Consider the following 24777-nt stretch of genomic DNA (forward strand, 5'->3'; position numbering starts at 1 on the left):
TCCAGAGGCAGCATCGATCGGCTTCAGTTAGCAGCAGTAGCGAAGGAATCGCTCGATCGGGTTCAGTTAATAGCCATCGATTGATCGCTCGGGTTCAGTAACGCGTAGTCTGCAGTGCAATCGCTCGGGTTCAGTTAGAGCCCAACGCCTCGCACCCACGCGCGTGCGTGTACGGGAGAAACATGCATCGCTCGGCCCCGACCACCCACCGTAACCGGGAACACCCCGATATTTTGCTCGCCCTCGCTTCTACCACGGTTTTTTCCGTCATGGACGGCCCAAAGAATGTCATGCAGCTGCGTTCCGGCCCGCCCAGGATGAAAAGCCCATTTTTTGTCATGATTTTTTGTCATAGAAGTAGGACCCCACCACATCTATGATGATACCGGGTTTTGTCACAATTATCATCATAGAAGTGTCATAGGTATGACAGAAAAAAAATTCGTTTGGCCCAAAATGTCACGGATGTGTCTTTTTTTTGTAGTGCCCTCCAGCAGCCTGCCGGAATAGGGAGAGAGATTAAAGATCATTCCGAATCAAGATCGTTCTGAATCAATAACACAAGAGAGAGAGGAAGAGAGAGAGAGAGAGAGAGAGATCACATAGCTACTGGTACATACCCTCAGCCCCGAGGGTGAACTACTCCCTCCTCATCATGGAGAGCGCCGGGATGGTGAAGATGGCCACTGGGGAGGGATTCCCCCCTCCGGCAGGGTGCCAGAACGGGTCTAGATTGGTTTTCGGTGGCTACGGAGGCTTGCGGCGGCGGAACTCCCGATCTAGGTTATGTTCTGGAAGTTTGGGTATATGTAAGAGGTTTTGGCGTCGGGAACAAGTCAGGGGGGTCTCCAAGGTGGCCACGAGGTAGGGGGCGCGCTCCCCACCCTTGTGGGTGCCTCGGGACTCTTCTGGCCCATCTCCGGTACTCCATGGGCTTCTTCTGGTCCAAAAATTATCTCCATGAATTTTCAGGTCAATTGGACTCCGTTTGGTTTTCCTTTTCTGCGATACTCAAAAACAAGGAAAAAACAGAAACCGGCACTGGGCTCTAGGTTAATAGGTTAGTCCCAAAAATCATATAAAATAGCATATAAATGCATATAAAACATCCAATATTGATAACATAATAGCATGGAACAATAAAAAATTATAGATACATTGGAGACGTATCAAGTATATATAGGCGGAAGAAGTACGTCGGTGGAGCTATGTGGGGCCCATGAGGGTGGGGGCACGCCTACCCCCTGGGCACGCCCTCCTGCCTCGTAGCCGCCTCACGGAGTTCCATACTTCAACTCCAAGTCTTCTGGTTTGCTTTCGGTCCAAGAAAGATCATCGCGAAGGTTTCATTCCGTTTGGATTCCGTTTGGTATTCCTTTTCTGCGAAACTCTAAAATAGGCAAAAAAACATAAACTGGCACTGGGCCTTCGGTTAATAGGTTAGTCCCAAAAATAATATAAAAGAGCATATTAAAGCCCATTAAACATACAAAACAGATAATATAATAGCATGGAACAATCAAAAATTATAGATACATTGGAGACGTATCAGTGATATGCATTGTTGTATGAGATGATCATGTTTTGTAAGTTATCGGCAACCGGTAGGAGCCTTATGGTTGTCTCTTTATTGTATGAAATGCAAACGCCATGTAATTGCTTTACTTTATCACTATGCGTTAGCGATAGTTGTAGAAGCAATAGTTGAGACGACCACGATGCAATGATGGAGATCAAAGTGTCGAGCCGGTGACGATGGAGATCATGACGATGCTTTGGAGATGGAGATCAAAAGCACAAGATGATGATGGCCATATCATGTCACATATTTTGATTGCATGTGATGTTTATCTTTTATGCATCTTATTTTTCTTAATACGGCGGTAGCATTATGTGAGGATCCCTTTGCTAAATTTCAAGGTAGAAGTGTTCTCCCTGAGTATGCAATGTTGCTACAGTTCATCGTGTTGAGACACCAAGTGATGATCGGGTGTGATAGACTCTACGTTCACATACAACAGGTACAAGACAGTTTTGCACATGAAAACATTATGAATGTTTGAGAAGCTCGGTATGGTGACTACTTGATAGTTTAGTGCGCCATGCTTTACGGCTTAGAACCGGGACTTCAAAAACGTTTTGAACGCCATGGAGCATATGAGATGTTCCGATAGTTGAAATTAGTATTTCAGACTCATGCCCATGTCGGGATGTATGAGACCTCTAACAAGTACTTTGCCTACAAGATGGAGGAGAATAGCTCAGCCAGTGAGCATGTACTCAGAATGTCTGGGTACTATAATCGCTTGAAACAAGTGGGAGTTAATCTTCCAGATAAGATAGTGATTGACAGAGTTCTCTAGTCACTATCACCAAGCTACTAAAACTTTGTGATGAACTATAATATGCAAGGGATGACAAAAACAATTCCAAGCTCTTCGCGATGCTAAAATCAACGAAGGTAGAAATCAAGAAAGAGCACCAAGTGTTGATGGTTAACAAAACCACTAGTTTCAAGAAAAAGGGCAAGGGACAGAAAGGGAACTTTAAGAAGAACAACAAACAAGTTTGTCGCTCCCATGAAGAAGCCCAAAGCTAGACCCAAGCCTGAATCTGAGTGCTTCTAGTACAAAGGAAATGGTCACTGGAAGTGGAACTGCCCCAAATACTTGGCGGATAAGAAGGATGGCAAAGTGAACAAAGGTATATTTGATATACATGTTATTGATGTGTACTTTACTAGTGTTCATAGTAGCCCCTGGGTATTTGATACCGATTCAGTTGCTAAGATTAGTAACTCGAAACAGGAGTTACAAAATGAACAGAGACTAGTTGAGGATGAGGTGACGATGTGTGTTGGAAGTGATTCCAAGGTTTATAAGGTTACCATCGCATACTCCCTCTACCTTCGGGATTAGTGTTGAACCTAAATAAATGTTATTTGATGTTTGCATTGAGCATGAATATGATTGTATCATGTTTATTGCAATACAGTTATTAATTTAAGTCAGAGAATAATTGTTGTTCTGTTTACATGAATAAAACCTTCTATGGTCATACACCCAATGTAAATGGTTTATTGAATCACGATCGTAGTAATACATATATTCATAATATTGATGCCAAAAGATGTAAAGTTGATAATGATAGTGCAACATACTTGTAGCACTGCCGTTTCGGTCATATTAGTGTAAAGCGCATGAAGAAACTCCATGCAGATGGATCATTTGATACTTGAGAACCATGCCTCATAGGCAAGATGACTAAAACTCCGTTCTCCGGAACAAGGGAGCAAGCTGATGACTTATTGGATATAATACATATCGATGTATGCGGTCCGATGAGTATTGAAGAATGCGGCGGGTATCGTTATTTTCTGACCTTCATAGATGATTTGAGTAGCTATGGGTATGTCTACTTAATGAAACACAAGTTTGAAACATTTGAAAAGTTCAAAGTATTTAAGAGTGAAGTGGAGAATCATCATAACAAGAAAATAAAGTTTCTACGATCTGATCACGGAGGCGAATATTTGAGTTACGAGTTTGGCCTTCATTTAAAACAATGTGAAATAGTTTCACAACTCACGCCACCTGGAACACCACAACGTAATGGTGTGTCCAAACGTCATAACCGTACTTTATTGGATATGGTGCGTTCTATGATGTCTCTTACCGATTTACCACTATCATTTTGGGGTTATGCATTAGAGACAGTTGCATTCACGTTAAATACGGCACCGTCTAAATCCGTTGAGACAACACCATATGAACTGTGGTTTGGCAAGAAACCTAAGTTCTCGTTTCTTAAAGTTTGGGGATGCGACGCTTAGTCAAAAGGCTTCAGCCTGATAAGCTCGAATCTAAATCAGAGAAATGCGTCTTCGTAGGATACCCTAAGGAAACAATTGGGTACACCTTCTACCACAGATCCGAAGGCAAGATCTTTGTTGCTAAGAATGGGTCCTTTCTAGAGGAGTTTCTCTCAAAAGAAGTGAGTGGGAGGAAAGTAGAACTTGATGAGGTAGTTGTACCTTCTCTTAATTTGGAAAGTAGCACATCCGAGAAATCCGTTCCCGTGATGCCTACACCAATTAGAGAGGAAGCTAATGATGATGATGATGATCATGAAACTTCAGATCAAGTTACTACCGAACCTCGTAGGTCAACCAGAGCATGATCTGCACCAGAGTGGTACGGTAATCATGTTCTAGGAGTCATGTTATTAGACCAAGGCGAACCTACGAACTATGAAGAAGCTATGATGGGCCCAGATTCCTACAAATGGCTTGATGCCATGAAATCTGAGATAGGATCCATGTATGAGAACAAAATGTGGACTTTGGTGGACTTGCCCAATGATTGGCAAGCCATAGAGAATAAATGGATCTTCAAGAAGAAGACTAACGCTAATAGTAATGTTACTGTCTACAAAGGTCGACTTGTCGCGAAAGGTTTTCGACAAGTTTAAGGAGTTGACTATGATGAGACTTTCTCACCCATAGCGATGCTTAAGTCTGTCCGAATCATGTTAGCAATTGCCGCATTTTATAATTATGAAATCTGGCAAATGGACATTAAAACTGCATTCCTTAATGGATTTCTTAAAGAAGCATTGTATATGATGCAACCAGAAGATTTTGTCGATCCTAAAGGTGCTAACATAGTGTGCAAGCTCCAGCGATCCATCTATGGACTGGTGCAAGCATCTCGGAGTTGGAATATACGCTTTATGAGGTGATCAAAGCATATGGTTTTATACAGACTTATGGTGAAGCTTGTATTTACAACAAAGTGAGTGGGAGCTCTGTAGCATTTCTGATACTATATGTGGATGACATATTGTTGGTCGTAAATGATATAGAATTTCTGGATAGCATAAAAGGATACTTGAATAAGAAATTTTCAATGAAAGACCTCGGTGAAGCTGCTTATATATTGGGCATCAAGATCTATAGAGATAGATTGAGACGCTTAATAGGACTTTCACAAAGTATATACCTTGGAATTTTTTTTGAAGTTCAAAATAGACTAGTCAAAGAAAGGGTTCTTGTCTGTGTTGCAAGGTGTGAAGTTGAGTAATACTCAAAACCGGACCACGACAGAAGATAGAGAGAGAATGAAAGTCATTCCCTATGCCTCAGCCATAGGTTCTATAAAGTATGTCATGCTGTGTACCAGACCTATTGTGTACCTTGCCATGAGTTTGGCAAGGGGGTACAATAGTGATCCAGGAGTAGATCACTGGACAACAGTCACAATTATCCTTAGGTACCTAAAAAGGACGAAGGAAATGTTTCTCGGTTATGGAGGTGACAAAGAGTTCTTCATAAAGGGTTACGTCGATGCAAGCTTTGACACTAGTCCGGATGACTCTGAGTCTCAATCTGGATACATATTGAAAGTGGGAGCAATTAGCTAGAGTAGCTCTGTGCAAAGCATTGTAGACATAGAAATTTCCAAAATACATATGGATTTGAATGTGGCAGACCCGTTGACTAAACCTCTCTCACAAGCAAAACATGATCACACATTAGTACTCTTTGGGCATTAATCACATGGCGATGTGAACTAGATTATTGACTCTAGTAAACCCTTTGGGTGTTAATCACATGGTGATGTGAACTATTGGTGTTAATCACATGGCAATGTGAACTGGATTATTGACTCTAGTGCAAGTGGGAGACTGAAGAAAATATGCCCTAGAGGCAATAATAAAGTTGTTATTTTATATTTCCTTATTCATGATAAAGGTTTATTATTCATGCTAGAATTGTATTGATCGGAAACCTTAATACATGCGTGAATACATAAACAAACACTGTGTCCCTAGTGAGCCTCTACTAGACTAGCTTGTTGATTGAAGATGGTTAAGGTTTCCTAACCATTGACATGAGTTGTCATTTGATAATGGGATCACATCATTAGGAGAATGATGTGATGGACAAGACCCATCCATTAGCTTAGCATAATGATTGTTCAGTTTTATTGATATTGCTTTCTTCATGTGAAATACACATTTCTTCAACTATGAGATTATGCAACTCCCGGATACCGGAGGAATGCCTTATGTCCTATCAAGCATCACAACGTAACTGGGTGATTATAAAGATGGTCTATAGGTATCTCCAAAGGTATTTGTTGAGTTGGCAAAGACCGAGATTAGGATTTGTCGCTCTGAGTATCGGAGAGGTATCTCGGGGCCCTCTCGGTAATACACATCATAAGCAAACGACTAAGGAGTTGGTCACGAGGTGATGTATTATGGGACGAGTAAAGAGACTTGTCGGTAACGAGATTGAACCAGGTATGAAGATACCGACGATCGAATCTCGAGCAAGTAACATACCGACAGACAAAGGGAATTACGTATGTTGTCATAACGGTTAGACCGATAAAGATCTTCATACAATATGTAGGAGCCAATATGGGCATCCAGGTTCCACTATTGGTTATTGACCGGAGAGGTGTCTCGGTCATGTCTACATAGTTCTCGAACCCGTAGGGTCCGCACGCTTAACATTCATTGACGATATAGTATTATATGAGTTATGTGATTTGGTGACCGAATGTTGTTCGAAGTCCCGGATGAGATCACGGACATGACGAGGAGTCTCAAAATGGTCGAGAGATAAAGATTGATATATAGGACGATGGTATTCGGACACCAGAAGTGTTTCGAAGGGTACCAGGTACTTATGGGGTCACTGGAAAGGAGTTTCGGGCACCCCCGGCAAAGATATGGGCCTTAAGGGCCAAGAGAGGGAACACACCAACCCACAAGGGGCTGGTGCACCCCTATACAGGCCGGCCCTATGAGGAGGAGAAGGAAAGAGAGGAGGGAAAGGAAAGTGTGGAGTAGGACTCCCCTTTCCTTCCCTCCCCCCTCTTTCCTTCCCCCTTCTTCTTACAAGGAAAAGTGGGGCGCAGGGCAAGGCAGCAGCCCTAGGGCTGCCGCCAGGTCTCTTGGGGCACCCTAGGGGCTGCCTCCTCCCCTCCCACCTATATATACATGGGTAGGGGGCGCCACACAAGGACACACAACATTGTTTTAGCCGTGTGAGGCGCCTCCGTCCACCGTTTACTCCCTCGGTCATATTTTCGTAGTGCTTAGGCAAAGCCCTAGGGAGATCACTTCACCGTCACCGTCACCACGCCGATGTGTTGCCGGAACTCATCTACTACCTCCCGCCTTGCTGGATCAAGAAGGCGGAGGACGTCACCGAGCTGAATGTGTGCAGAACGCGGAGGTGCAGTGCGTTCAGTACTAGATCGGTTGGAGCGCGAAGAAAGTTCGACTACATCAACCGCGTTGTGAAACGCTTCCGCTTACGGTCTATGAGGGTACGTAGGCACACTCTTTCCCTCATTGCTATGCATCTCTGTGGATAGATCTTTGCGTGTGCGTAGAATTTTTTTTTGTTTTCCATGCAACGTTTCCTAACAGCTCGATCTCGGGGCACACTCCGGCGTTGAATCGCAATCAAGAGAGCGGCCATTTTCTTCTTTGGAAGGACTACTTTGACACAGACAGCCTGCTGTTTAAGCATCACCAATTCCAACAGTGTTTCCGTATGGCTAGGCATATTTTCAACCGTATTTGAGAGGGGATGGTCGGATACCATAACTATTTTGAGTGCAAGGAGGATGCTCTTTGAAAAATTGGCTTCTCATATCAGAAATGCACTGCAGCTATCTGGATGCTTGCATACGGAGTGCTCGATTATCTCATTGATGAGTACGTCCGTATGAGCGAGTCTACATGCATAGAGTCCACGTACAGGTTTTGCAAGGCTGCGATTGCAGTGTTTGGCCCTGAGTACTTGAGAGAGCCGACTGCTGAAGATACAGTCGGCTTGTTGGCGATCAATGCCAGCAGGGGCTTCCAGGGATACTTAGCAGCATAAACTGCATGCACTAGGAGTGGAAGAACTGCCCTTCTGCTTGGCAAGGGCAGTATAGGGGACATGTCAGGGCTTGCACTATCATACTTGAGGTTGTGGCCTCACAAGATCTCTGGATCTGGCATTCTTTCTTTGGCATGGCCGGATCGCACAATGATATCAACGTGCTTCAACGCTCACCGGTGTTTGCAAGGCTTGCCGAAGGCAACAGCCCGCCGGTCAATGTTAACATCAACGATCACAACTACAACAAAGGTTACTACCTAGGTGACGTAAATATCCTCAGTGAACCATTATTGTGAAGACAATCCCCAACCCTGTCGGAGAGAAGAGGAAAAGATTTTCCCGAGAGGAAAAGAGTGTTAGGAAGGATGTCAGAGCGTGCATTTAGTGTTCTGCAATCTCGATGGGGCGTCATTTGATATTCTGCTAGAACTTGGAACACCAAGAAGTTGTGGGGGGTGATGACTACTTGTGTTATCATGCACAATATGATCGTAGATGATTAGCGCCCGGAACGTATTTACGATCAAGGGTTTCAGTTTTAGGGTGACAATGTTGTGCCTGAGCATGGAGGACGAGCGACAACGTTTGCACAATTCATCAATTTCATCATCAAATGCGTGATTGGGAAACTCACATTCAGCTGCAAGATGATTTGGTTGAGCATATGTGCGCTCATGTTGGGAACCAATAGATGTATCTTTTTTCACAATGTATTTGAGGCAATTTTTTATATTTTTTGACACAGTACAGACGCAAGCGCTCATACATACGTGCATACACTCACCCTTATGAATACACACACGCACATCCTACCCCTACGAGCACCTCCGAGAGTATCATCTTGAGATTTACGAAGTCACCGTAGGCGCCTCGTCGTCGACGGGAACGTCTCCTCTCACTGAAAGCGCATTGCCGGAAATCCTGAAATAAATTCAGGAATAATGCGAGCACCAGGACTTGAACCCTGGTGGGCTGCGGATACCACTATCCCTTTAACCATTTAACCATAGATTGGTTCGCAATTTAATTTTTATTTGGCTTGTAAACTATGCTATATTTATTTGCTTGTGAAACTATGCTTTTTTTGTTTGCTTGTGAAACTATGCAAAATGTGTGTATATTTATTGAAAATGGCGGCAAACCTGCCATGCAGGCAAATTTGAGTCGACACGTCGGACGCACAGCCGACCCAAATCATAAATAAGACGGACGCCGAGCGGGCAACCGACCTAAACGGATAAAATTGTCGTTCGTTTGGGTCGACACGTTGAAGTTGCTCTTAAAACCCTCACAAAAGTCTAGCAACATGTGCTCACGTGCTCAAGCAAAAGCGAGTGATTGCAACATGCAACACACGGGCAAAGATAGTACCCCATTATTCCATCTATACAGGGCCTAATGCGTCTTTTATGTCTGTCTTTGACTATTAACAAAATTAATACTTCCTCCGTTTTTTTTAGTCTGCATATAAAATTTGATCAAAGTCAAACTTAATTAACTTTAACTAAGTTTATAGAAAAAATAATATTTCACAATAAAATCAATATTGTTAGATGCATCATGGAATTAATTTTCATATCATATAGCTTTAGTATTGTAGATGTTGATATTCTTTTTACAAAGTTGATCAAACTTTACAAAGTTTGACTTTGACCAAATCTTAAATGCGAACTAAAAAAACAAAGGGAGTAGTACATGAGATGTGTAATGTGAAAATTATATCATTTGAAGCTCCTTTCACATACGAATTTGACGGTATGCTTTGTGTAAGTTGCATGTCATATATTATTGTTTTAACATTTGGTCAAAATTAATCTCGAAAAACGCATTAAGCTCTATATAGATAAAAAGGAGGCAGTACTCCTATTTTAAGAAAGCGAAGAACTTTCGGTTTCCTTCAACCTTTTTGCCTTGCTATCGTGAGGGGAAGAAATGTCATTAAGAGCAGACAGATCCCTACGGACTACGGCTCCTGTGCTGGCGGCGAGCTGTATACGCCGAGACGGTTTCTTTCGTTCTTTCCGAGACGGTTGGCAGTTGCTACAGCTGCTAACCACCGCAGCAAATCGTGGCCGCTCTTGACCTCATCCTGTGGCCAGGCCAGGCCTACGTTGACCACTTTGACCATTAAATTCGCTCTCGACCGCCTACGAAGACGCATGCATCATCCCTCAGGGCATGTACAATGGTTCTATCTTAGCAATGCCACGTAGGATAGATGATGAGGTGGAGGAGAGAGAACTCATAAGAAAAGGCTTGTCTTCTCTTATTTAAGAGAAGACAAGAGGTGATCTCTTAGCACAATATGTCTCACCATATTTTTAGGAATTACTAGTTATTGAAGATAAGGCTAAGATATGACCCATTGTAGACAAATTTTTTTGTCATCTCTAAATCACATGCAAGACTTAAGATAAGACTATCTTATCAACCATTGTACATGCCCTCACTGACCCGCTCCAACGAACCCTCTCGCTCTCCGGATCTCGCCCCGTCACTGCCCGCGGGCCACGGGCGTCCCCCGCGCCCCACCTGGCAGGCAGAGGCATCGGATCCCTCCCTCCCTCCCTCCGCACGCACGCCGCGCGGGCCGAGGTTCAGATTAGGATTAGGTAGTAGATGCTCGCTCGCATCTGAGGAATGGCGAAAAGCCAAATCGCTTTTCGGCTCATCACTCCCCCCCTGCCGCTCTGCTTGTCTTTTCCCCTCCGCTGCTGATGCCCTCGCGCCAGCCCCCGCCGCCCGATGCCTCCCCGCCCCCGGCCGCCGCCGCCGCCGCCGCCGTCGTCGGGGGCCTCGGAGCCCCCGCCCGCCACCGGCTTCCGGCCTCCGCGGTGGCCTCCGCCGCGGCCTCGGCCGCCGCGTCGGCGCTTCTCCTGGCGGCCTTCGCCCTCTTCGTCTGGCTGCGTCGCGGGAGGAAAAGGCGGGCCGCGGCGGCGGCGGGCGCGAGGGCGCAGCCCGCGCCCGCCCTGCTGCGGAGGCTGTCGTACCAGCAGCTGCGGCGCGCCACGGGCAGCTTCGCGGCCGGGAGCAAGCTCGGGCAGGGCGGATTCGGCCCCGTCTTCCGCGGCGCGCTGCCCAGGTCGGGCCAACCCGTGGCCGTCAAGGTCATGAACGCCGCCGGGTCCCTCCAGGGCGAGCGCGAGTTCCACAACGAGCTCTCCCTCGCCTCCCATCTCGTCGGCTCCGGCCACGCCTCCACGCCCTCCATCCTCCTGCCCTTCGCCTACTCGCTCTCCGCGCACCCCTGCCGCCGCCGGATGATGCTCGTCTACGAGCTCATGCCCAACGGCTCGCTGCAGGACGCGCTGCTGGGGAAGAGGTGCCCCGAGCTGGTGTCCGAGTGGCCGCGCCGCCTCGCCGTCGCCCGCGACGTGGCCGCCGCGCTCCATTACCTCCATTTCGTTGTGCATCCGCCGGTGATCCATGGGGATGTCAAGCCTAGCAATGTGTTGCTGGATAGCGAGCTCCGTGCTCGCCTCTCAGATTTCGGGCTCGCGCGGATCAAGTCTGAAGAAGAAGATGAGTTAGATAGCGGTGTACTTGGGGACAATGCGGTTGGAAATGGAAATCCAGGTGGTGGATGCCATGATGATGTATCAGTGGCCGGCGAGAGCATGACTGCTGTTGTAGTGAATGGGGAAGACGGTGCCACCAAATCTCCAGAGGATGATGAGGGGTTCACCACTGCCTCACATGCAGAGGCGGCATCAACTTCCGGATGCGATAAAACTAGTGTTGGTAGTGGATTCAATGGTCGAACCTGCAATGGTGGGGGTGCTGCAGCATCAGGAGCTAGGAGTGACTGGTGGTGGCGTCAAGATAATGCTGCCGGCACTGGTGGTGGTGGTGTAAAGGATTATGTGATGGAATGGATTAGGTCGGAGATCAAGAAGGAGAGACCGAAGACCGATTGGATTTCCGGAGCATCTACAACCACCCCTACCACCTCAGCAGAAAAGAAGAAACCAAAGCGTAGGGCGCGGGAGTGGTGGCGTGAGGAGTATGCCGAGGAACTCACCAAGAAGCAAAAACGGCGGGCAATTGCTAAGTCAAAGAGTGATGCTGGCGTGATGACTGGCTTGCAGTGGTGGGAGAAGGATTGTGATTTAGAGGAGAAGGGACGTTCAAGGTGGAGGATGATGAAAAGCTGGAGTCGGAGGAGCAGCAATGGCAATGGCAATAGCACCATTGATTGGTGGGTTGACGGTGTAAGGAGTAGCAAAGATTGGGCTAGTACAGAATTTGTACCTAAGAGTGGTGGAGCAGTGAGCAGCACACCAAGCATGCGTGGCACAGTCTGTTATGTGGCTCCTGAGTATGGTGGCGGCGGGCCTCTATCAGAGAAATGCGATATGTACAGCTTCGGTGTTTTGTTGTTAGTTCTTATTTCTGGACGCCGCCCACTCCAAGTGACGGCCTCGCCCATGTCTGAGTTTGAGAAGGCGAGTCTGATTTCATGGGCGAGGCATCTCGCCCATGTTGGCCGCTTGCTTGATCTTGTGGACTCTGCACTCCTGGATGTTAACCGTGACCAGGCGCTGCTATGCATCACTGTCGCACTCCTGTGTATCCAGAGGTCGCCAACCCGTCGCCCGTCAAGCGAGGAGGTGCTTGAAATGCTCTCTGGTGAGGGTGAACCACCACATCTCCCTGTAGAATTCTCACCGTCGCCTCCTGGTGGGTTCCCTTTGAGATCCCGCAGGAAAGGCCGGTGAGAGTTTAGTTTGTTGGTTAGATGCAAATGGTAGTGTCAGTTATATTCTTATGCTTGTTTCTTCTTGTACACCACCCTGATTTATCTATTTAATTTATTGGAATCTTGTGATAGGAAAAACAGTGCCAGTTTCAAATTCAACGTTGATAAGAACATCGATTCCCAGTCTAACCATTTAATTGATTAATGTATTGAAATCTTGATGGATAAGCAGTCACAGTTTCTATTCAAGTCTGGGAAGAACCGTCTCCGTTAATCACATACACAGTCATAGTATTTCTAGCGATAGGATTATTGGAATACAATGCATGATACCAGCAAGACCCACTGGATGTTGTGAATTGGGGAGTTATCTCTCTGTGCTGGTAGACTGGGAAGCATCTTGCTTTTTGGACATGCTTTCCATGAAAGTATTCTGCTGTGGTTTGAGAGCAAACAGGCGTGCCCCACTTTGTGTGATGGGTTCAACCTTTCTATGTTCGCAGATCCCTTTCATTTCTTTTTGTACTGAGATGGCACCATAACTTTTCTCGAGCTAGTATATTCTTTGTTGCTGGCTTGCTGCAAACCAGTTTATACTTTAGAATATAAGGCACATGTAGGCCACTGTGATATCCAAAAAAGTGCATTCCTGCGGTCTCTCCATTGTGGGCATAGTTTGGTACTGTACAGCAAAGCAATAGTTTAGGCTGTCTGGACCTGGTAATTTCCATTGTTTGAGGTCAGCACTTGTAGAATACATACATATTATGTGCCTTGTACATGTAAATACTCTCTTTCTTTGAATTCTAAAATAAATGTTTGATACAAAGTCTGTTGAAACTGTGTTAGCTGATATGTAAATCCAACTTTATGGCTAATTCGATCCCTTCTGAAGTTTTTTTTTTCCTTTCGTTCTCTATTTGTTCAGTCTGTGCTGATGGCTGGCTCTAAATGTAAGTCGACTAAGAAACCAAAACACTAAGGGCTCCTTTGATTCAAAGGAATTGCATAGGATTTTTGGAGGATTTGGACCCTTAGGAATTTTTCCTGTGATGCTCGTTTGATTCGTAGGATTGACATCCTTAGGAATTTTCCCATAGGATCCATTTGTACTACATTCTGGAGGAATATTTCCATCCACTCAAACCTCTTTGTAGAATTCCTTTGTTTTTCCTGCGCTATCAAACATTCTTTCAAATCCTGTAGGATACTATAAGACATGGCATCCTATTCCTTCATTTTGACAATACTGCGAATCAAAGAGGCCCTAAACAGTTTTTAAGGTCTCAAGTTTTAGACCTTGTTGTACAAAAACTTGGTCCATGAAATAAGGGCTGCTGATGTTTCTATGCCAACTCTTGACGTTGGGAGTTTCGACAAGCTGACAGTGTTGCTACCATGCAGTACAATATTAGTAGTGCATTGTATGCCTAATATCTTGATTATGTTTGGATGTAAGTGGAATCCACAGAACTGGTGGTAACTGACTTGACGAACTCATCCACTCATAGTGGAAGTTTGGAACTCCTACCTTTTTTTCGAACCGGGCTGACCACCTTTCCATTACCAAGAACGGAAATACATCAGTTCGAGGAAGAACAGGAGAAGGGAAAGGAAGAAAGCGAGTTCGACGCATTACCAGGAAACCCACTACAGACACCTTTTGCTGGGCCAGTTTTAGGCCAACACGCTCCAGAGAATGAACATACGAATTCATGTACCTGACTTTACCCTTGCATCGTAGGACAAAATGATCAACGCGAAAATGTTATTGAAGTGTGAACTTCTTGTGCTGATTTCATATTGCACTTTTTAAATGGTTATTGCAGTACTGCTTCTTAAGATGTTGGATATTTATTGTCGCGATTCAAATCACGCAGGACAGGTCCTGAGAAAAGTGGGAAATAGAAAGATAAAACAATCAGTCAGTCTAGGCTGAACAACGTTACGTGCATTTAGATTACCTTTTCATTTATCATCATTAATTCATCATTTGATCTATGCATTTGTTCATCATTTGTTTGAACCTTCTTATAAAAGATATTTGTAATATACTGGAGGATGACAAATAATGAACTAATTCTTGTATGCTGCTGCTACCCAATGGACGAGTTAAGCAGTCAATATCACCTGGTCATGTAAAAAAAAATACTCCCTCCATTCACAAATATAAAATGTTTTGGATATTTCACTATGGACTACATATGGACTGAAATGAGTGAACAAACACACTAAAACATGCTATATACTACAAAAAAGTTAGAACATCTTATATTTATGAATGGAGGGAGTAGATGATCATGCATTTCGAGACTATCCAACAAATATACAGTCCAACAGTATACATGACGTCTTAAATCGTTGCCATGGATTCATATCTGACGGCCAACGTCATATAACTTGTGATAAAAAAAAGGCTACCATTAGATCCATATCTGAAACTTTAATATAAATAAATTGTAGTTAGTGATCATACGTCGTAAAAGATATAAATGGCCAAAATTTCAATTTTGAATACCAAGTCAACCATCCCGAATCCTTTTGTCATTACAAGCTGAAACAAAAGAATAGAGACAAGAATGGGCGGCCAGTTACAAGGACGTATTCAGCAGTTTTCGCAAGTATGACATGCAATGCTAAAAGGGTATGATGGCATATACAAGTGCGTTAACTGTTTGTTCATTGGTACTCCTTTCGAAGGTGAAGATAGCTGACGCCGTTGGTCTTGTGCGAATATGCATATTTCATGACAATGTCATGAAAATGTTTCTTGTCCTGCAGTACGAGAACAGAAAAAACATCAGTGTCAGCACACGTGACAATATATTGTCCAGAGTGTCATTGATAGCTTATATATAACATACATGTTCGAAGTAAGATGATTGATAGTATGGAGTATGAAAGGCATAAAGTTATTAACACAATATTTCAGATCAAAACTGATCACAAAGCCAATAGGATTTACCTCTGGAGTTCTTATTCTGGCCTTAAACCTGGGTACAAAATCTTGTGATCTGACAGGAGCAATTGCACGAAGTACTCTTATGATTTCCTCCTCTGTAATTGCAGATGTATCTGTACCACTCCCTGCTGAAGCAGATGCTTTTGAAATAGGTTCCACGGAAGAGGGTGGCTCTTCCTTGACACCTAATGTTTTTGCCTCCTGTACCACGAGTAGGATCATAGAGAAAGAATTTGATGTGATTTTACAGTCACATGATTATAAACCTTAAATTTCACATGCTCAGAGTGAAAACGGAAGAAATGACTTACAGGTTCTGTCTTTGGCTTTTTTACCGCTGCACGATTCAAAGTTTTTGCACCATCACCTCCGGATTTCCTTTTCTGATTGGACCTGGGTGCAGGTGGAGTGCTAACAGCAAGTTCTGTTGCTGTTAGTTTAGCAGTGTTATTTTCCTGTTGTTCGCTTCCGAATTGATGTTCCAGTTTTGGAGCAAGTACTGACAATGGTGACTCATCTTCCTGTTGAATGAAACAATAGTAAACAAGAAAACAAGTCAGAAAAACTGCTTGTGCTCGTGCAACTCATGAACTTTCATACACAAGTTTTAAGAGTTGTGGTCACTACATCAGTGTCTCCATCGTCTTCGTCATCGGACTCATTTTGTCCATCAGCACGGCGGAGCAGCTTTTTTAGTTCCTTACCGGACTTGCTCAGGCTACCACCAGCTCCTTGTTCATTCTCATCATCATCCTACAAATATTACAATCAGAAAATTATATATTGTATTTATCAACAATACTGGTAAAGGCAGCAGCATCTGTAGATTTAGTAAATAAGTAGTAATACTAGCAGCATTTTGCAGCAGGCTGCAGGGCTCGCATATTAACTGCTGATGTGAGCATAAGCACGTGCACTTCTTTCTACCTGCTTAATATCTGGTCCAGTAGGGTTTTCAGTATCAGCTACGTCAGGTCTTTCCTCTGGGTCAATATCCAGAGCCTCATCATCATCAGTGAAGGTCTCTTCATGCTCCCAATCATCACCTGATAAAGATCAGGTTCCAACTCAGAAGACTGTTGAGGACTCTGAACATATATAAGTAGTTTCTTTGCTGTGTCTAATTATGAGTAACAGAGTGAGCACGGAAATTTTGTGTTACTAATTGACACTGCACTCCATGTTCAGAAAGCACTTTCCAAGTTCCATCACATTTGAAATGTACCATGCACATGATATATACCATGATTAATATCCATGAATCCTTCTACACATTTTTTAAACTTGGAAATTGGTTCTTGAATGATGTGGTGCAGTGGCAAGTTGCACAAATCCTCTTTGGAAATTGGTATTTGAGTAATAATAATCAGCATGTCCTATATTGCATAAAGATTCTAGAAATCCAAAATGTTAGCAAATATGAATGGTAGTATTTGATCGGCATACCTATCTCAGTCTCATCCTCCAAATCAAAGTCTTCTTTTCCACCATCCTCTTCATCATCCACGCCCCTCGTAGAAAGTCTGCGCACAGCTTTCTTTGCAACTCCCTCTTCTTCATCCTCCTCGCCTTTATCAGAGTGATTCCCATCCTCATTGCTACTTTCTTTCTTGGATTGGACCCCATTTGCCGCTTTGCCCTTTGCATCACCAAGATCCTTCAGATCCGAACCAAAGGCAGCAGCTCCATGAGTAGCTGTCTTCATCATCCATCGTTCATAACCAGTTGCACTGCTTCTCCTTTTATTCATCTTCTCTTCAGCTTCTTCCAAAGTCAGTTGTTTGTACTGTGCAATTTTACTGAAGTTATACCTGAGAAGACATAGGAAACTGTAAGGATGCTCTAAAGGAATTTTGCAGGTAACAACGTTTCATGATGATTGTATTCATATGAAATGGAACTAAAGAGAGGAGGAAACTGTCGGAGTACCAGGAACCAACAGGAACAGCATCGAACTCCTTGCCGCGCCTAATCAGCAGATAGTATGTAGCAGTTGCAGATTGTGATGCCTCAAGTTTACTTTGGTACTGATGTTCACCTGTATCATCTTCCAATATCCATGGCTTTCTGTTGTAGTATTTCTCCTGTTTTGTCAAACATATGTGCCACACGGTCAACAGGATTACAGGAAAACCAGCACCGGCATCAAAAGCTATGAACAGGATTAAAGGAACAAGTTACTGCAGAATGTAGTACTAGCAGCCATGAGATGAACAAAACAAACTCCCCTTGTGCAATAAGGGTATCCAATAGCACGCTAGCTACACATGTATGATCAGTTGGTCACACGTGTATGCCTAAATGAACAACTACAGTGATATTGGGGGGTTTGTTCACAGGAGGTAGCGCTGCACGAATTAACACGGCTTCCTTGTTGTTGCATCTTGAGTTATTAGCACACTAAAAAGGATGTAAATCGTGACACCATATTATTATCAGGATAAATCATAGAAACCAAGGATGATCATCGTGACGAGGAACCAGTACCCGCATTTCGGCAGTAAGCTGACGGCCATGCGTCGGGCCATCCTTACGAAGAGACCACTTGTTCCCCGCACCCTTCATCTTGGAGAAGGGCGGCACGCCGGTGTTGAATTTGGCTATGGAAAGGGCCTTCCCCGCGGCGGTATCCACCCGAACATTGTACTCCTGCGGGGCCGTTGGAACAAACAAAACGGTCAGGGACAACAGAGCAGAAAACCGCCAAGCGCGGCGGCGGCGGCAATGGCGTTGATCGCGGAATCGAAAACCTAGGGCCGTCGCGGGTACCCGGATGACGTTGGTGATGGGGGCGGCGCAGACGTTGCAGCGCGCGCGCGAGCGCGCCATGGTGGCGGCGCAGGAGTTGCAGAGGGTGGCGTGGCGGCAGGCGGTGCTGTAGAGCTCGGACGCCTTGCCGCAGGCGTCGCACGCCGCCTTCAGCACCAGGTCGGCGGCGCCCCACATTGCCGCTGCTCGCTGCGTAGGGTTGCTGGGTTTCGGAGGGGAGGAGGAGGCGTGTCGGCTTGAAAGAGGTTTGAGTTGAGGAGCGAGCAGGAGCAGGGCAAGGCCGCGGGGAGGAAGGGTTTCCAGGGGAGAGGCTCTCCGGGTTGAACCCGTTCCAGGCTCCCCCGAGGAGGGGGCGGCCGTCGTCCGTGGTCCGTCCGGTTTGAGTTTGGGCTTCGTTTGTGTCCGTCCGATGAGAGAGTTTGCTGGGAACCCATTTTTGGGTGCGCGCCGGCCCTGTCAGCCCGCGGCGCACACGCGGGCCCTGCCAGAGACGACGATGATGGATGGAGTTGCAGACCGTAGCCCGGTAGTCTGTAGCGGATCTTACAAAAAAAAAAAAAACAATGTGGACGGAGCCTTCCCTCGAGATGGAAGTACTGGAGCGGCTGTTGCTTTTGTAGGGACGACAGTGGTGTGTACATTGGTGCTTCCGGCTATTGTTGTTAACAATAATATCTGACCATTCATGCCCGGAAGCCCTCGCTTGCCATGGAGTGGCTCTAGCACAGGATCTCAGTCTCAGTAACATTGTCATTGCTTCTGACTGTTTGGTGGTGGTTTAGGACATCGGCCGGTGGTCTAATGAAAGCTACGGCGACATTATCAGATACATCCTGCAACCTAAAATAAGTGTACAAAGTTGAGTTGTCCAAAGTTTAACCTTCAAAGTCGTCGGTTCGTCCACGAACAAATAAATTTCAAATTCGAGGCACATAACCTCGCAAAGCACTCTGCTTCTTTAGGTATAGGCCGTCATGTTTGGGTAAGGACTCCTTATAACCCTATCATTGTACTTGTAAACATTCTTCTCTCTTATTAATAAATAGTGTGTGTTTGCATTAAAAAAAACCGCACATGTCTCATAGTTATTATGGCTACACTACTGAGGTCGATTATGGTAGTGGCTAAGTTTTCTTGCTAGACTTTTTTTGGTATGACATGTGCTATAACCGTCCTCATCTCTGTCGCGTCAGCCGCTCACTTTGCCCAACCGTTTGCAACGTGGCTTGTGTTGCACTCGGGGGTTTGCAAAATGAGCCATGTTGCGCCATGTCCAAGCGTTTTCTGCCTTCACAACGTGGCTTATGTTGCGGCCGGGTCGTTTGCAACATGGCCCATGTTGCAACCCCAACAATCCCCTTTGCATGTTGTCACCACCATAACAGGGGCGATTTTGCAGTCGCCCATCGCTACATAGACGACATTGGGGTCGCCCATCGTAACGTGAACAACGGTGTGGTCGCCATTGCAGGAGCGTCAAGGTTGTCATAACACCACAATTGTTGTTGCAACATAGCTGATGTAGCACAAGAACCATCATGGTGAACCCCTTGCCCCCCCTCCTCCCCGCACGCGAGCTCTGGCGCATGTTGTCGGTGTCTTGAAGCGATGGGATGTTGCAATCCAGCAAGCTTGAGCGGCTCTCGTAGCACATGTGACCTTGTCCCTGTCTTCCAGGACAACCACCGCCCCTGCACACACCCATCTCCGCCCTTTGCATCAGCGCCCGGGAAAGATGCATGGAGGGTTCAACAGCAGCGACCGGGGAGTGCTCCATGTGCGGCTTGCTATAGGAGGAAGTGGCCACCCTTGACAAGAAAGATAAACGAAGGAGACATATGGGAGGAAAATGGGGACCATGTGACCTACTACAGTAGCGCACTGGTGCCTCGCAACCATTTGTTGGCCTATTGCGGTAGCGTGATGACCTTGCAACAAGCTAGATTATGTGGAAAGACATAGAGGCAGAGAAAGGGTGTGGTTGGGAGAAAACAATGGAGTTTTCTAAAGATAAGGTGGGCATGTGGCTAGTAGGGGGAGTGGCGAATGGGTGTGGGGGCGGATGGATCAAGCACAATTTAATGGTTGCGTGAGGGGCGTAATTTGTGTGTGATCAGTTGGTTGCCTATGAGGGTTTCCCTTTTTTAATCGGTTAACCAGGGGTCTAAGGCACATGCATTGCCCGTATTACCATTCAAATGTATCTATTGATGGGGAGGAGCACCAACACTCAGATGTAGGCACGCCACAGATCGGAAGGCAAATTTCAAGTTTGGATCCTTGGGCATACCAATTGGTAAGACTATTAACAAAATTCGACACGATTGCACCACTTCTTAAATTGTTGTAGGCGCCGGCGATGGCGGCGACCTACCAATGGTTTCGAGGGTTATGTGTGTCTGTGTGAGCGGAGGTTGTGTTTGAGGAAATACTGCGGCAACTGAAAATTTTACTAGGCGGGAGTAACAAGGCGGGGCTACTGAAAATTTGGATCAAGGGCGAGCAGATATTTTTGAGATTGCGACGGATGCAGAGGCGGGAGTAAAATGCCGGAGCTACTGAAAATTTGAATCAAGGGACTAAAGCAGAGAGGGATGCAGAGGCGGGAGTTTTGGGGGAGCGAGCTAGTGTGCTTGACACGCCGGCTGTGGACTGTAGCCAACGCACCTTCTTGCGTAAGCCATAGGCGTACTATACACCGACGGTGCTTCAAGATATTTTGTACTACATCTCACACGGTTGGTGAGAATAAACTATGTGGGATTTGTTGGGGAACGTAGTAATTTCAAAAAAAAATCATACGCACACGCAAGATCATGGTGATGCATAGCAACGAGAGGGGAGAGTATCGTCCACATACCCTCATAGACCGTAAGTGGAAGCGTTATGAGAACGCGGTTGATGTAGTCGTACGTCTTCACGACCCGACCGATCCAAGTACCGAACGTACGGCACCTCCGAGTTCAGCACCCGTTCAGCTTGGTGACGTCCCACGAACTCACGATCTAGCAGAGCTTCGCGGGAGAGTTTCGTCAGCACGACGGCGTGATGATGGTGATGATGATGCTACCGACGCAGGGCTTTGCCTAAGCACCACTACGATATGACCGAGGTGGATTATGGTGGAGGGAGGCACCGCACACGGCTAAAAGATCAACTGATCAACTTGTGTGTCCTCTAGGGTGCCCCCCTCCCCACGTATATAAAGGAGGGAGGGGACGTCGGTCGGCCTCTCTAGGCATGCCAAAGGGGGGAGGAATCCTCCTCCTAGTAGGGGTAGGATTCCTACTTTCCTAGTCCTACTAGGAGGGGAAAGGAGAAGGAAAGAGGGGGCGCAACCCCTCCCCTAGTCCAACTCGGACTAGGCCCATGGGGGGCACGCGGCTAGCCCTTGTGGCTTCTCCTCTTTTTCCCTTAAAGCCCACTAAGGCCCATATGTACTCTCGTATTCCCGTAACTCCCCTGGTACTCTGAAAAATACCCGGATCACTCGAACCTTTCCGATGTCCGAATATAGCCTTTCAATATATTGATCTTTACGGCTTGATCATTTCGAGACTCCTCGTCATGTCCCTTATCTCATCCGGGACTCCGAACAACCTTCGTTACATGAAACACATAAACTCATAATACCGATCGTCAGCAAACGTTAAGCGTGCGAACCCTACGGGTTCAAGAACTATGTAGACATGACCGAGACTCATTTCCGGTCAATAACCAATAGCGGAACCTGGATGCTCATATTGGCTCCTACATATTCTATGAAGATCTTTATCGGTCAAACCGCACAACAACATACGTTGTTCCCTTTGTCATCGGTATGTTACTTGCCCGAGATTCGATCATCGGTATCTCAATACCTAGTTCAATCTCGTTATCGGCAAGTCTCTTTACTCGTTCCGTAATGCATCATCCTGCAACTAACTCATTAGTCACATAGCTTGCAAGGCTTATAGTGATGTGCATTACCGAGAGGGCCCAGAGATACCTCTCCGACAATCGGAGTGACAAATCCTAATTTTGATCTATGCCAACTCAACAAGTACCATCGGAGACACCTGTAGAGCACCTTTATAATCACCCAGTTACATTGTGACGTTTGGTAGCACACAAAGTGTCCTCCGGTATTCGGGAGTTGCATAATCTCATAGTCAGAGGAACATGTATAAGTCATGAAGAAAGAGTAGCAACAAACTAAACAATCATCGTGCTAAGCTAACGGAATGGCTCAAGTCAATCACATCATTCTCTAATGATGTGATCCCGTTAATCAAATGACACCTCATGTCTATGGCTAGGAAACTTAACCATCTTTGATTCAACGAGCTAGTCAAGTAGAGGCAAACTAGTGACACTATGTTTGTCTATGTATTCACACATGTACTAAGTTTCCGGTTAATACAATTATAGCATGAATAATAAACATTTATCATGATATAAGGAAATATATATAACAACTTTATTATTGCCTCTAGGGCATATTTCCTTCAGTCTCCCACTTGCACTAGAGTCAATAATCTTTCACATCGAAATGTGATTTAACACAATAGTTCACATCTTTATGTGATTAGTTCACATCTCCATGTGACTAACACCCAAAAGGGTTTACTAGTCAATAATCTAGTTCACATTGCTATGTGATTAATACCCAATGAGTGGTCATGTTTTGCTTGTGAGAGAAATTTAGTCAACGGGCCTGCCACATTCAGAGCCGTATGTATTTTGCAAACTGTCTATGTCTACAATGCTTTGCACGGAGCTACTCTAGCTAATTTCTCCCACTTTCGATATGTATCTAGATCGAGACTTAGAGTCATCCAGATCGGTGTCAAAACTTGCATCGACGTAACTCTTTACGACAAACTCTTTGTCACCTCCATAATCGAGAAACATTTCCTTATTCTACTAATGATATTTTTGACCGTTGTCTAGTGATCCAGTCCCAGATCACTATTGTACCCTCTTGCCAAACTTATGGTGAGGTACACAATATGTCTGGTACACAACATAACATACTTTATAGAACCTATGACTGAGGCATAGGGAATGACTTTTCATTCTCTTTCTATTTTCTGCCGTGGTCGGGTTTTGAGTCTTTACTCAACTTCACACCTTGCAACATAGGAAAGAACTCCTTCTTTGACTTCTCCATTTTGAACTACTTCAAAATCTTGTCAAGGTATGTACTCATTGAAAATATATCAAGCGTCTTGATCTATATCTATAGATCTTGATGCTCAATATGCAAGTAGCTCCACCGAGGTCTTTCTTTGAAAAACTCCTTTCAAACACTCTTTTATGCTTTCCAGAAAATTCTACATTATTTCCGATCAACAATATGTCATTCACATATACTTATCAGAAATGCTGTAGTGCTCCCACTCACTTTCTTGTAAATACAGGCTTCACCGCAAGTCTGTATGAAACCATATTCTTTGATCACTTTATCAAAGCATATATTCCAACTCCGAGATGCTTGCACCAGTCCATAAATGGATTGCTGGAGCTTGCTCACTTTGTTAGCACCTTTAGGATTGACAAAACCTTCTGGTTGCATCATATACAACTCTTCTTTAAGAAATCCATTAGGGAATGCAGTTTTGACATCCATTTGCTAGATTTCATAAAATGTGGAAACTACTAACATGATTTGGATAGACTTTTAAGCATCGATACGAGTGAGAAAATCTCATCGTAGTCAACACCTTGATCTTGTCGAAAACATTTTGCAACAGTTCGAGCTTTGTAGATAGTATCCGTCTTCCTCTTGAAGATCCATTTATTCTCAACGACTCACCGATCAACAGGCAAGTAAATCAAAGTCCATACTTTGTTCTCATACATGGATCACATCTCAGATTTCATGGCCTCAAGCCATTTCGCGGAATCTGGGCTCATCATCGCTTCCTCATAGTTCGTAGGTTCGTCATGGTCTACTAACATGACTTCCAGAAAGGATTACCGTACTACTCTGGTGCGGACCATACTCTGGTTGTCCTACGAGGTTCGGTAGTAACTTGATCTGAAGTTTCATGATCATCATCATTAGCTTCCTCACTAATTGGTGTAGAAATCATTAGAACTGATTTCTGTGATGAACTACTTTCCAATTCGGGAGAAGGTACAATTACCTCATCAAGTTCTACATTCCTCCCACTCACTTCTTTCGAGAGAAACTTCTTCTCTAGAAAGGATCCACTCTTAGCAACAAAGATATTGCCTTTCGGATCTATGATAGAAGGTGTACCCAACAGTTTATTTTGGGTATCCTATGAAGACACACTTTTCCGATTTAGGTTTGTGCTTATGAGGCTGAAACTTTTTCACATAAACATCACAACCCTAAATTTAAGAAATGACAGCTTAGGTTTCTTGCTAAACCACAGTTCATACGGTGTCGTCTCAATGGATTTAGATGGTGCCCTTTTTAACGTGAAT

At 45.0% G+C, this 24777-nt stretch overlaps 2 protein-coding genes across 2 annotated transcripts; one reads left to right on the forward strand and one right to left on the reverse strand.

Annotated features, from left to right (window-relative positions):
- The first annotated feature begins 10537 nt into the window (after nucleotides 1–10537).
- Nucleotides 10538–12746, forward strand: LOC123085293 (receptor-like serine/threonine-protein kinase At2g45590). Its single transcript, XM_044506916.1, has one exon. The coding sequence runs from the start codon at nucleotides 10627–10629 to the stop codon at nucleotides 12625–12627; it is 2001 nt and encodes a 666-aa protein (XP_044362851.1). The 5' UTR covers nucleotides 10538–10626; the 3' UTR covers nucleotides 12628–12746.
- Nucleotides 12747–15079: 2333 nt separating this feature from the next.
- Nucleotides 15080–18708, reverse strand: LOC123081796 (transcription initiation factor IIF subunit alpha). The gene is made up of 9 exons (XM_044504321.1): nucleotides 18340–18708; nucleotides 18058–18219; nucleotides 17500–17654; nucleotides 17017–17381; nucleotides 16498–16616; nucleotides 16198–16323; nucleotides 15882–16091; nucleotides 15574–15771; nucleotides 15080–15383 (listed from the first exon to the last, which is right to left on the reverse strand). The coding sequence occupies exons 1-9, from the start codon at nucleotides 18514–18516 to the stop codon at nucleotides 15288–15290; spliced, it is 1608 nt and encodes a 535-aa protein (XP_044360256.1). The 5' UTR covers nucleotides 18517–18708; the 3' UTR covers nucleotides 15080–15287.
- Between the last annotated feature and the right edge of the window lie 6069 nt (nucleotides 18709–24777).

Source organism: Triticum aestivum, chromosome 4A, assembly GCF_018294505.1.
Source record: "Triticum aestivum cultivar Chinese Spring chromosome 4A, IWGSC CS RefSeq v2.1, whole genome shotgun sequence".
In the NCBI taxonomy this organism is placed as follows: Eukaryota; Viridiplantae; Streptophyta; class Magnoliopsida; order Poales; family Poaceae; genus Triticum; species Triticum aestivum.